The sequence below is a fragment of the Anomalospiza imberbis genome, chromosome 1 (genome assembly GCF_031753505.1).
Source record: "Anomalospiza imberbis isolate Cuckoo-Finch-1a 21T00152 chromosome 1, ASM3175350v1, whole genome shotgun sequence".
Classification (NCBI taxonomy): domain Eukaryota; kingdom Metazoa; phylum Chordata; class Aves; order Passeriformes; family Viduidae; genus Anomalospiza; species Anomalospiza imberbis.
The window spans coordinates 91559145-91571743 of record NC_089681.1 but is presented as its reverse complement, the minus strand read 5'-3'; the positions used below and the strand labels follow the sequence as shown (position 1 = coordinate 91571743).

Genomic DNA, 12599 nt, shown 5'->3' with positions numbered 1-12599 from the left:
GGTTAATCTGAAAGGAGAATTAAATTAGTGACCAGTATTAACCACTATCACTAGAGCAGGTTGCTTTGCCTCTCATTTATGAGGATTTCACAGATGTGAAACTAACTTAAAATCTCTAGGGAATGGCACACACTTGTAGGTATAAGCACTTACTTGTTCATTTAAAGTAACTTTGATTTACTGTTGATAATCAGTTAGAAATTAAAACCAGGAGGAAGAAACAGCATCCCTCCCAAAAAATATTGTGCCAGACATCCTGAATGAGAGAGAGTCTGCACCTGTGGTTATGACAGAGTAAACTGGGGGCCACTTCTCTGTTTGTCACTGGTTGACTATGAAATCTTGAAAATGCCAGTCCATACATGTCTGTATCCCTGCTCCCAGTGCTTTGTAACTGGTGAATAAATCTTGCTGTGATACTAATGCTGATGGTAAACAGAGAGTCACGCACTGCTTTTTGTCTGTGTGGCTTTTCCTAAGAAATTAATTAATATAATTTTCTTCTTACTTTTCCCTGACCTGCAGATAAGAAACAACTGCAGACATTACTTCCTCTCGTCAGTGCCTCTTAAGATAGCCTATGACATTGTTACCTGGGCGGTCACTCAGCTGGCTGTGTGCTACACTGTCGCACCATTTGTTATGCTGGCTGTGGAGCCCACCATTAAGTTTTACAAGTAAGTCCTCTTCCTTTGACTTTGTTCTCCAGGGTGGCATAGACTTTTGTTAAATCACCCAAACCACACTGAAAAGCAGCTAGCATTTCATCAAATTTGAAAGGAGCTCAGACAGGGTGCTTGCTAAAGTATAAGAGGTGACTTTTGCACTCCTGTAACATAATGAGATTATAACAATGCCAAGGCAGAGCACTTTGGTTGTTCTTCTCATTCTGTGTCCTTACGTGACATTTCATATACTTGGTTTCCATTTTCAAAACAGTTGGGCCTCAGCCATTAGCAGTAGCCAAGGCTGAAGAGGTTAAGAATAATGTGAGTTGGCAGTAGGAAGGAGGTGCTGAGCAAAGACCAGGCTTCCAGCTGCTGAATGCGTATAAGGGGAGGTGTGATGGATCAGCAGGAGATATGGAGGGCTCCTGGCAGAGCATTGCTCCTTGAAATCAGTATGCTTTTTGTTATGAAAGTATGCTTCTCTTCTTACAAAGGGAGTACTTCCCCAGATTCCTTAAAAATAAGAAAACACAGGTGTTGCAGAGCACATTGAATGTGTTGTAATAAAACCAAGTTGAAATAGAAAAATTGAGAAAATAATTAGAAAAGGGAAACAGGACTACATGGCTTTACTATTCTTTCATTTTACTGTCAATATTGAGAAACAGATTTTGGTTCAGAAGAAATACAATTCCCTCCTCCAACATAAAAGACACAAAACTGGTAGTAAAGATAGCTGCTGCCTGTTTGCAGGAGGCTGAATTTCAACACTTTCTATTCCTGTTAATTGAAACATTTGATTTCAACACAGAAAACTTACCATGGAGTAAAAATTTCTCCAGATCTTTCTTAGCTTCATTTCTTAATAAATTTGCCCTGGTTAACTTTTAACATAATTAACATTTAAACTTAGAGACTTGTAAGCAAGGAAATGTTATGCTTTTGGACTAGGGCATGAATTTTTGGAGCACTTGACACCACAAGCAGTGGTCTTAAGCACCTTACAAGGATATTAAGAACTATGGTAAGAAGCATAGATGAGACCACAGAAATGTGCATTGCTATGTTTAACAGCTGGACCATACTGGTCCCAATCGTCATCTTCCCCAAGCTGCCAGAACCTCATCTATTTGGTTTAAGTATTTTTTATTTCTCTTCGAACTTGTGTATACTGAATTATTTGAAATGAAAATATTTGATGTTTAGAAACATACCAAATACAGATATCTCTGAGCAGTCACCTTCAAAAATGCAAGCCTTCTGTAAATGGCATTACCTGACCTTCTCCAGTTAAAAGCTGAGTGTTTAGATTTATTTCAGATCTCAGCACTTTGGCTGAATTTATTTCTTTCTGTCACTTTTTAAAATTCTTTTGGAACCATTAATGATATTTCTTCACAACTTGGCCATGTGTATTCTAACACTAAAAGAGAGATGGGCTGAATAAGTCTGGGGTTGAATTACATGGGTTTATCTGAGCTGTCAGACTTTGGATTCTAGGGTTTGCTGATGGTTACCTTGCCCCATTATCATCCACAGCAGCATTTTCATCCATGCCAGCAGACACCATATTGCGAGACTGTGTGAAATTCAGGGGTATATTTTTGTGTTTTCTAGGTCAGGTTCATACATTCTGCATTCATCCCTTAACACTAAATTCTGCATATTGGGGTTGCAGAGTTCATGTTATTCCCAACAAAAATATAATATTCTTTCTGCTTTTGTTCCCAGGTCTGTGTATTTTCACATGCATATTCTAAGCATCCTGGTGTTGCTCCTGTTACCAATCAGACCTCAAACCCACTCTGTAAGAAGGGCTCAGAATCAGGCCATGCAGAACTCTACCAAAAGTAAAGACAAATGATGCCTCCAAAGAAAACTGCCAGCATTGGGAAATCAAACTGTTGTATTGTAAACAAACAAACAAAAAAAAAAAAAAAGAAGAAAAACAGGTTGCAGGAGGATTGAAGTACAAGACAAGTGGCATTTCTTTTGGCTGTTTTAAAATCTTACTGGAGAGGGCAGAGAAGAGCCTGAATGACTGTAATTCAAATTATTCCACTTAATGGAGATTTTACAGGCAACGTTTACAGGCTCATGGGGCATTTAATTTTTTATAATAAATATTTTTATGAAGTGTTTTTATATATTTAAACTTTTTCACAGAGAGACATTTTTTCTCTTTTACAGAAATACACAACTATTAATCAACAAATAATCTTGTGATTAGAGAGAGGGACAGAAAGCAGCTAGTAAAGAGTTAGACCAGCTGCCTGATAGCCTGGAGCTGTGGGCAGCTATCAGGGGAAACTTTTCATCTCTTGGTTGTGGAGAGAGATGGTGCAAGTAGAAGACTACAGGCATGGGGTTGCTCAAGGTGCTGGCGCTGACTGGGAGCAGGGCTTTCCCTGGCAAACCCCGGAGCAGGGACTGCAGCCTGAGCTGGGCAGCAAAGGTACTTCACATCCTTCAATGTGACACCTGCTGGTGATGAGGGCAAGACAAGTCCCTTGGGATTCCGTGTCTGGGAGCACTGATAACTGGCTGAGCCAAAATTTAAAGCCAAGCAAAAGAAAAACAAAAGGCAGAAGGCGGAACTCAAATCTAGAGTAAAAGAAGGGACATACAGCCTGTGGTGTGTAGAGTTGCGCTTCTCTAATGACACAGCTGGTGCTCATTGCTACATCAGCCTTACTTTGTAGTCTTAGTGATGCAGCACTTCCTTTTTGGTATCAAAATGAGTGAGGAGCCATACAGGGTTAGTGTTTTAAAACCTGCAGTTATGGGTTAAATCTGAAAAAGCTTTGTAGTGGATCAGACTGTTCTACTCAAAAACATCCCATCTTAAGGAAGGGTTACATTCCAGCAGACAAGTCTAATAGGAAACCTGAACATTAATTATCACTGTCGTAATAAATAATTCTCTACAAAATATTGTGATCACCACAAAAGTTGAGACTGAGTCCTTGTGTGATCTTGACATCTGACTTAACTGTTGATGCAAGTTTCCCTGCTTGTAAAGTCCTTGACTTACAGGGATGTTTTGAGCCTTGATTCCTAAGTGCTTGCTGTGCATTGAGATAACCTGCTGCAAAATGCTGTGTCAGGGTTTTTTATTATTTTCTTTCTTAAATCCACTTAACCCAGTAAAATAGACTGGTACCACACATCAAAACCAACTGAAGCATTTTTAAAAAATGTTTCCCAGGAATGTTTTTATCAGGATTTTGTAGAAGCAGTTCCCTTGTTAATGTATTGGTATTACTTTATTGATATTTAACTAATGTGTTATTGAGGAAAACATGATTTTTGTGTCAGATTAAAATTTTGAAGAACTTCTCATGTTTTGAGAAGAAACAAATCAGTGAAACCAGCAAAGTTCCAAAAAAAGTGATTTTTTTTTCTTTGATGGGAATTTTTTGTCCCGTGACCACATTATGATTTAGAGCATAGTTCGTGGAGGAGTTTATTTGCTAATTTATTTTAAAGGGCAAGACGGGATTAAAAGATTGATCTGAATAAACAATTTGCTTTGTGTCACTGCCTGGCATTATTGATCACTAAGGTCTAATGTGAAAAATGGGTGAGTGGGTGGGTGAAATCACACTTGTGAGGGAAGATGTTCAGGTCTGCTGGATTTTACTGCGGCTGCGCTTTCCATCCTGCTCCTGCTGAAACAGAGACAAGGTGACCCCTGTCTGTTTTCATGGCAGCTTTGCCCTTAACTTGGCTGGTCATTTTTTGTCATGGTATGTGTGTTCTCCTTGTGGCACCAGCCTCAGTTGCATCTTGGGCATTTAATGTTTCCCTTGAGGTCTGATTGTGCCATTCCTGTATCCTGTGGGAGGGAACCAGGGCACATCCCCAGAAAGGGATGGGGAGTTGGGTGCTGCTGGTCCTGGAATCCTGTGGGCTGAAACCAGTCTGCAATTGCCTCCCAGAAATGAAAGAATCGGTGTGAGCTCTGGCAGAGCCAGCAAAATTCATATCAACTCTGGGCTTTGGCAATACTGCAGAAGGCAAATGTTCCCAGCAGGTTGGCCTTAGCACCTGCTTTGGAAAATAAGTGCTCTCAAAGGGGCTTGTGGGTTTGTACCTGCTGCTCTGTGCCCTGAGATCTGCCCGCATGGCTCATGCCCTGTTCTGCAGTTCTTCCTGAACTGTGTACCTTCAAGAGAGGCCAGGTATCATCAGTGGGGTTTCTCATCTAGTGTTTCCCCAAGTGAAACTTGCTTATATGTAATGCCATTGACAATGTTGTAGTTTCGGCTCATAAAATATGATGAATTAGTCTGGGCTAGTGAGCAAAATGTTACTCTCCTGTCATGATGCCTTCTCAGCCTGAACCACTCCCTGAAAACAGCCACCCTTGGGAATCAAAGAGAACCGGTCATATGGATTTAATATGATATGTTACGAGCCAAAATTGAAACTGGCTTTTTGAAACATGGCATTTGCAGGGAAATTTGGTGGTTAAATTAGTCTTAAAGCTGGGCGGAAAAGAAGACAATTACCTAAAATCTTTGCTGTACTATGTTACTATGGATTAGGCAGCATACCCAGCCAAATGTGGCAGTCCTGCAAAGCTAACACAGAATGGATATAAATGGCTGTAAAAAATTCCTTTGAAAAAAAAAGGCTGTAAGCTTTGAGGTTACCTTGATCAATCTGTTGTGTTGAGCCTTCCTCTCCTTTTCTTCTTCTCAGGGGCATGATATTTTGTTTTATAGGAAGACTGCAAACAGCCACTACATTTTACAGGAGACTTGTGCTAGTAATGTGCATCTACTTTGCACAGGAGTATGTAATTCAAAGAGCCAAAGTAAAGATTTAGGTTAGAACAAAGATGATGTCAGGAACTTGAATTCTGGTAATTCTAATTCTAGTGTAATTTGAGAGTGCGTTTCAGTGATTAAAATACATCATGGTTATACATGGTGGTGATTACCAACATGTTATTAGTTTCTAATCCCTCTCTGGCTTCTTAGTGCTGCAAAAAACTCAAGAGCATCTAGAGAGATTCTGAAGAGAACAACAATCTTGATGGCTTGTAAGAAAGAAATACAGGCATATCACACAGAAATGAGAAAGGTGGATTGTATTGGATGGACAAAGGTTGATTTTAAATATGACAATACCAAAAAGACACTACCACTGTTACCCCTTGGATTGAAGGCATATTCTAGCTGCTGTTTTTCAGCAGATTTTGATTTTTCTAAACTAGATGTTGAGATGCACTTGGAAGAGAAAACTGAATAAAGAGTAATACTTAATTTCAACTTAACTATGGGTCTGGTATTTAAAGAAGCAAGTGCTCAGCAATTTCTTCAGTGAACTGAATGCACAATGTACATTTTTACTGTCCTGTAAGCTGTTCCCCATCCTAAGTACATTACTGCATGTCCACTTGGAGCTTGCCAAGCAATGGAGGCAGCACAGAAGTGGGATACAAGGTGGGCAGATATTTTTTCTCCCTCTTTGGCTGCTCTGTTTTCTGTGCATACATTGCACATAGCTGGGATTTTCTGTACCACTTAAAATGAAGTAGCTGGGTGAGAAAGCTGTAGATTTTTACTCTATTGGTAGATGTTTGCATAAAGCTGCACTTACCTCTCTACACATGTAAAAGCAGGCTCAACAAACCTGATCTGGGGTCTTTTGTAGAAATACAAGTTGAAATTCCAACACCCAAGGAAGTTAAGGGGCAAAATTTCTATCAGTGAGGTTAGTGACTCAGGTTTAAACCCTTTGTCTTCTTATCCCTGGACTGAGGACTTCAGAAAAAATTATCTACTGGCTGCAGAATAAATAAAAACTTGTCTTTAATGTTTAATGGTAGAATCCCCGTAGTCAACCTGCTGTGGGCAGAGGAAGAACATATGTGTCTTCCCATCCTAGCCCAAGATGAAGTGACATGCATGGTTGCATATGGAAATATCAGCTATCCTTTGAGGTACCGTCCTCTTTCCTGATGTCACTGAACTGATGAAGTTCAGCTCTCAGGGACTGGAGGCATTCCACAGCGATACGGAATGGGAAGCCTTGTCTGACATCTCAGCATGAGTGCGAATGCTCTGTGTGTGCTTTAAAATGGTCTTCTTTTGTGCACCATCAGCCTGCTGCTCCCTTTCTTCCCGGAGATGACAGTAATGATATGCATGAAGGGTTTGGGTTTGTGCTGGTGAGAGTGAAGTGGCAGCAGGTTTACTCAGATACATTTACAAGTGGTGCCCTCTGTGGGCGAGCACTGGAGAGAAGATTTTCCTCCTGTGCCAAGCGGGGGACACGGCAAAGGTGAAAGGTTTGGCAGCAGCCCAGACACCCAAAGTGCCAGGCAGCTGATGGGTTTCAAGTCTGTGGTAACACAGGTGTGCTGCGCAGGAGAATGGGAGAAATGCAAGACCTTAGATAAATTGGGGGAAACCCCTATTATTAAAGGAGGAAATGCTGCTTAATTCATAGAAGAAATTGTGTTTGTATGCCTTAAGAACTTGTGGTACACTTTCATTCTCCTGACTCAAATACAGTCTTTAGAAGGGGCGCACAGGATGGGGGTAATATCAGTTTTAAGAAGTGCCCTGACAGTGCCCTTGGGACCCAATTTATTGCCCATCCATAGAACAGCTCTGAAAGTGAGACCTCAGGCTTGCCTGGAGGCTGTTCTGCTGGAGCATGGTTACCTGTGCACCCAGATAAGGGGCTGTGCAGCTGGCCTCTGAAGCCCTGGCATCAATGGCAAGCAGTTGATCCAGGAGCATGCTATGCTCACAGTCAGTTTTCCTGATCCTTCTGTCAGATGCTTTATAGGTAAATACTGTGCTTACCAATACTGAAAAAGAGTGTGGAACACATCGAGGCCAAACCAGTCATGGATGAAGAGAAATGCTGCCACAGCCCAGACATGCTATGCAACCCTTGTCCAGGGATGGAAACCCCTCTTCATCAGAAACCTCTTTAGACAGTGACATTGTCACTGCTCTGAGACAAATGGGTTTCCTCTTTGTTCATACTTATTCTTGCCTTGATGACTTCTGTATTAGTGCACTTTAGTCTTTCTGCTTTAATTTTTGTGTTTGAGAATGGCGTTTTGTGGCCATTTTAGATCTGATCAGGCTGATACACTACTAAGGGCAACCTTAAAAGAAGTGAGTGCCATGAGTATTGAAAGAGATAATGTGAACACATTCAAATTGATTTACCTGTCTGTTACTCTGATGTGTTTTGTTTTTTTTTTTTTCCCCCAAGCACCCTTAAATGACACCTTCCAGTGTGGAGCAGATGGTTCGTTTTCCCTTGGAGATGTCTTGGGAACCAGCTTAGACAAAAAACGTCCATTTCTGACACCCAGAGACCCCCCTGGCTGGCCTGGTGAGTGGCTGCCCAGGACACTTTGGGATAGTGGGGGGTGCCATGTACTTCCTCCTTGTCTCCACTCTGGGAACACGTGTGTGATCCATAGCATGCGTGAGAGAGAATTCTTGCAACTGCAGCCCTCAGTGTGTAAACCAGGGTGCAGGGCCTCTCAGGTGTGTGAAATAAGGGGCAATCCTCAAACAAATAATTGCATAGGTGGGGACTGGAGGCACAGAGTTGTGACAATTGACTGTGAGCAGGCAGCTCATGCCACGAGAAGAGGAAAAGGTAAATTTTCACAGTGCCAGCCTATGGCTTCATGTGTCTGCTGCCAGGGATGGTGACACAGTTTGTCTGCTATTTTAGAGGGCTCCATGTTGGACCCAGGACCCACAGGGCTGGACACAGCCCCTGTGGGAATGTCTGTCTGCCACAGCATAGCAAGGACCTGGGTGGCACTGAGGGAAGGACTGCAGTCCTATGAGCTGCTCTGCTTTCTGCTTTTTTGCCTGATTGCCAGTCCTGGACATTTCGGCTCCTGGCCTTGACTCTCCCATGTTCCTCCCACTCCAATGAAATCAAGACATGCTCTTGAAATATGAAATGTCATCAAGAATCTTTAGTGTCTTTATATTCGCCTTCTGATCTTGGTGCCTTTGAAGCCTGTGCATCCAAGCTGTTCCCAGCTGCCAAGGCCAGAGAGGCATTTGGAAAGCGCAGCTGTCAATAAAACCATTTCCACACTGTGCCCAGTCCCCTGGTGTGTTTTGCAAATGATGTAAAGCCACGATGATGTGCATGGGAGCTCTCCTCTTTCCTTCGTGCCCAGAGTTTCAGCTGGCAGGAGTGGCAGTGGCAGAAGTGCCCAGAGGATGGGAAGTGGCATTACTGGCGGCTTTCAGAGAGCTGGCTTCTGCAGAGCAGATTTGTTTGCAGCCAGCATGTGGTCCCAGCGGCACGATATGGGCCTTCCTCATTTAGACTTCTTGACTGATGGCCAGTTTAATGAGCCCATGTACAGAGGGTCATTCAACATGGCAATTATACCTATAAGTCTATTTGCAGCAGGGCTCGAATAACCTTTTGCGCACAGTTCTCCATAAAATGACTGTCTGATTAATTAACATTAATTTATCCACTGTGTGTAACCAGATGCAGTCTGTATGAAAGCCTCTGCTCTGATGTACAGGGCACCGTGTGAACTGGGAGGATTTGAGGATGGGAATGGCTCTGATGTTGTTTAAAGACTATATTTTAGATTTTTTTTTGCCCTCCTTCTTTCTTCCTCTTTCTCTCTCTCTCTAGTCCCAGTTGATTAACATTCCAGGGCAGCATCATATAACAGGGGGCAAAATTCAATTAATTGAATATGAAATATTTATAACCCTATTCTATGTGTCTATCAGAGAAGGGTCCTTAATAGATCTTCTCATTAGCATGGACTGGTGACTCACTTCTCTGCTTTCAGAGTCATTTGGAATTAAAATCCAATTAATCTAATGTCCCTGTGAATATTATTAAACTATTTGAAAAACTGCATAGAAGAGATATGAGGCAGGGGGTGAGGGGCTAAAAGAAGAAGAGGGAATATGTCTTGAGCTCATGAAGATTCATTTCTTCTCTGTTAAACACATAGTCTGGAAAGACTAATTCCCTGTTTTCTGGAAAGTGGATAGCTAATTCTTAATATCAAAAGCCTGAGAATAGAAAAAAATCTCGCTTTCAACAAGCAGAACTGTGTCATCTTTGAACAGGCAAAAATACATCCTTATATCCTCCTGCCTTTCAGGTTGCTCCACTTCTTGGCTGCCTGAAGCAATGGACAGATTTACACAAGGTATTTGGACACCCCAAGATAATTTTGGAGCTCGTGCCCAGCTCTTCAGCAGTGCTTAACTGCAGGGCTGGCTCTGTGGCCAGAGACCCCAGTCACCAGCCCTGAGGACTGGGAGGGCACTGTGTGTCCTTCCTGACCCTTGGAGAGAATTTTCCTTCCTATGGGATGGGGAGTGTGAGGAGAGGCAGGGTGACACCATTCCATCATGAAGTGAAAACAGTCAGGGCACATAGAGCCTTGGGCTGGTAGGCACTCCTGGACTACCTTGTATGGATGTAGCCTAGAGGACTATTTAATTGTTAAATATCTCTCCCTCTTCAGTGGATAGGGCACTGACCTGAAACACAATGAGGAGGGATGTTAACTGTGAATTTCATATGTGAACCTTGAGCAGAAGGCAAGTTTCTAAACTGAATATTCCCCTAATGGGAATGACTTGAGGACAAAATCCTTTAATGGCTCAAAGGAATTCAGAGATTGCTGCAAGAAAGTGCAAGTCAGGAGATAAATATTTCTGAACTGGAAGAATATTCTGGATATCCAGATTAAAAAAATGTTTCTTCTCTGTTTTAAATACAATAAAATAAAGGATCTAGCCACAAAGGTTGTTCTGGTTTTGTTTGTTTGCTTTTGGTTTAGGGGAAAGTGGCCTATTCCTTTGAATATTACCCCCTTCTTTGTTTTCCCCTCTGTTAGAAGCTTAGTCCAAACATTATCACAGAACATATATACAAATTAGGATACAACTACTATACTTCTGAATGTCTTTATGAAACCTTATAAAGCCAGAGTGTAGAGAGACCAAACATAAGTCCCCTGTCACAGAGATACAAATCATGCAAATGTCATCTGCTCTGGACTTGACATAGCAAATAGATAATTGGTGAATATATGTGGTTTTAATTTACTGAGGTAAAGTTATACCTAACATTCCCCTTTGCCCATTGTTGTAAACCTACATGCCACCTAGGTAGGCTTAAATTTCTCAATGTATTAGTAGTGAAAATATCACAAGCAGTTTGATTTGCTGCTCATCTGCACTGAGGACTTGAAGACAGACCTGGCAGAAACATATTCCCATCCACAGCAAACCTCAGCAATTCAAACCTCTTAATTCAAGCCACAGCTTTTCAGAGAGCAGAAACCAAGAACTGAAACCTTGACCCTCTTCACTCTGGAGAAATCACAGCACCTGAAGTGTGGTGGCACCTCACAGGACAAACCCCAAACGCCCTGAGAGTGGACTGTTGGTCTGCTGAAAGCTGGTGCTATGGCCAAAAGCTGCTAGTTGGCCTTGGTGGCGTTACATACCTGTTTTATATGCCTGTCTTTCAATCCTTATTCATTTATTGCTGCTGACTTGCTATGATGGATATAGAGAAGTGACTGAGTCTGAACTACAGGCTTAAAATGTTATTATCTAAGGCTCTAATTTGGTTTGCTTTTGATATTAGAAGAGACTGATTATGGCAAAACTCTGGAACACAATCAAATTAAGAGAAGGAACAAGTTTTTCTTTTCTATAACTCTGCTTTTTCTGCAGCTTGTCAGTGGATGTTGTCCCCAGCTTATTCATATTGCCTCTTCCATCTTAGCCAGAGATAAATGTGGTAGCTCTTCTCAGTGATTTCCCTCTCCCTTTGTCTGTTGTTTATGGTCTCTGTCCTAGCTTAGGCTCCAAGCCCCAGTGGTCAGGGACAAATAGTGTTGATTGCCCCTTTCCCTGGGAGCTTTGCAGCAGGAAAATAAAGAGAAAGGCAACATAAAGTGCACTTGTTCTGTGCTATGAAGATTGCACTCCCGCTTTGTGCTGGTATAAAATGACTGCTGCTGATGAAGGGCAGTGGAAAATCAAATCTCTGGGTCTTTTTTCTCAATCTTTTGTGGTTCCCCTGCACACTTCAGGCGCTGTATTAATGATTATAATTTCTTCCACATTGCCACTTTGTCTCTGAGCTTCCTTTGAGCAATGTTTCCTGTTTTGTGCTCCCTTCCAGCAGGCTCCAGCTCTTCTGGAAGTGGCTGCCTGAGCTCTTTCCCAGAGCGAGAGTATGCCAGCCAGTGCATCAATCCACTTTTGTTTTCATTATGCCAGCTTCCTGCAAAGTTTTCAAATTAATTTTACTGCCTTCCTCAATTTTAAGGCCTATAAAAAGAACTTGGTTCTGCTTACCTTGGTGAACTGGGACCTGTTCAGGAATCTGGAGGATGCTTTTGCCTTGGTGCTGTGGGTAGCTGTTTCCCCTGCCTGTATTCAGTGGGTTCCTGGCACTATCAGTCGGAAAACATCCGGACCCTTCCTCAGCTTCCATCCTGGCTCAAAGGATGGAGTTATGCCTCGGATGTCACAGCCCTGTCCCATGCTGCGCTGGGTCAGGCAATCCCAGTAGGGCAGTCCCGAGCCTCACACCCGTGTCTCCATGCTCAACTGGCTCATTCCAAAAAAGCCCAGCTGAAGCTGGGGGGTAGCGGTGAGGTTGAGGTGAGAAGTGATTTGATTTTCCTATGCAAAGTAAAAAAAAAAAAAAAAAAAAAAAAACCAAAACAAAAAAAACAAAACAAAACAAAAAAAAACACTTAGGTTTGTGTCTGTTCAAGTCAAAAGGGTGCAGTTCATGGTGGAATTATTTACTCACATTAGCTTTGAACTATGTGGCTCTGTGGCAACATGGACCTTGGCATGGGCTCAGAGTTGGCAGAGGTGAGGGGGGATGAAGACACCCTTGTACCTGTGACAGCTG

General features: G+C 42.2%; 1 protein-coding gene and 1 long non-coding RNA gene across 2 annotated transcripts in view; one reads left to right on the top strand and one right to left on the bottom strand.

Moving 5' to 3' along the window:
- The window catches only part of MBOAT1 (membrane bound O-acyltransferase domain containing 1), a 56091-nt gene extending 51883 nt beyond the window's left edge, over positions 1-4208 (top strand). Inside the window, exons 12-13 of the mRNA XM_068200010.1 lie at positions 526-677; positions 2400-4208. Of these exons, the coding sequence (XP_068056111.1) occupies positions 526-677; positions 2400-2532 (285 nt within the window). The 3' untranslated portion in view covers positions 2533-4208. The remainder of the gene's footprint in view (positions 1-525; positions 678-2399) is intronic.
- A 5245-nt stretch (positions 4209-9453) lies between these two features.
- Positions 9454-12388, bottom strand: LOC137479496 (uncharacterized). Its single transcript, XR_011002295.1, has 2 exons — positions 12032-12388; positions 9454-11957 (listed from the first exon to the last, which is right to left on the bottom strand). It is a non-coding gene; the product is annotated as an uncharacterized lncRNA (long non-coding RNA).
- Between the last annotated feature and the right edge of the window lie 211 nt (positions 12389-12599).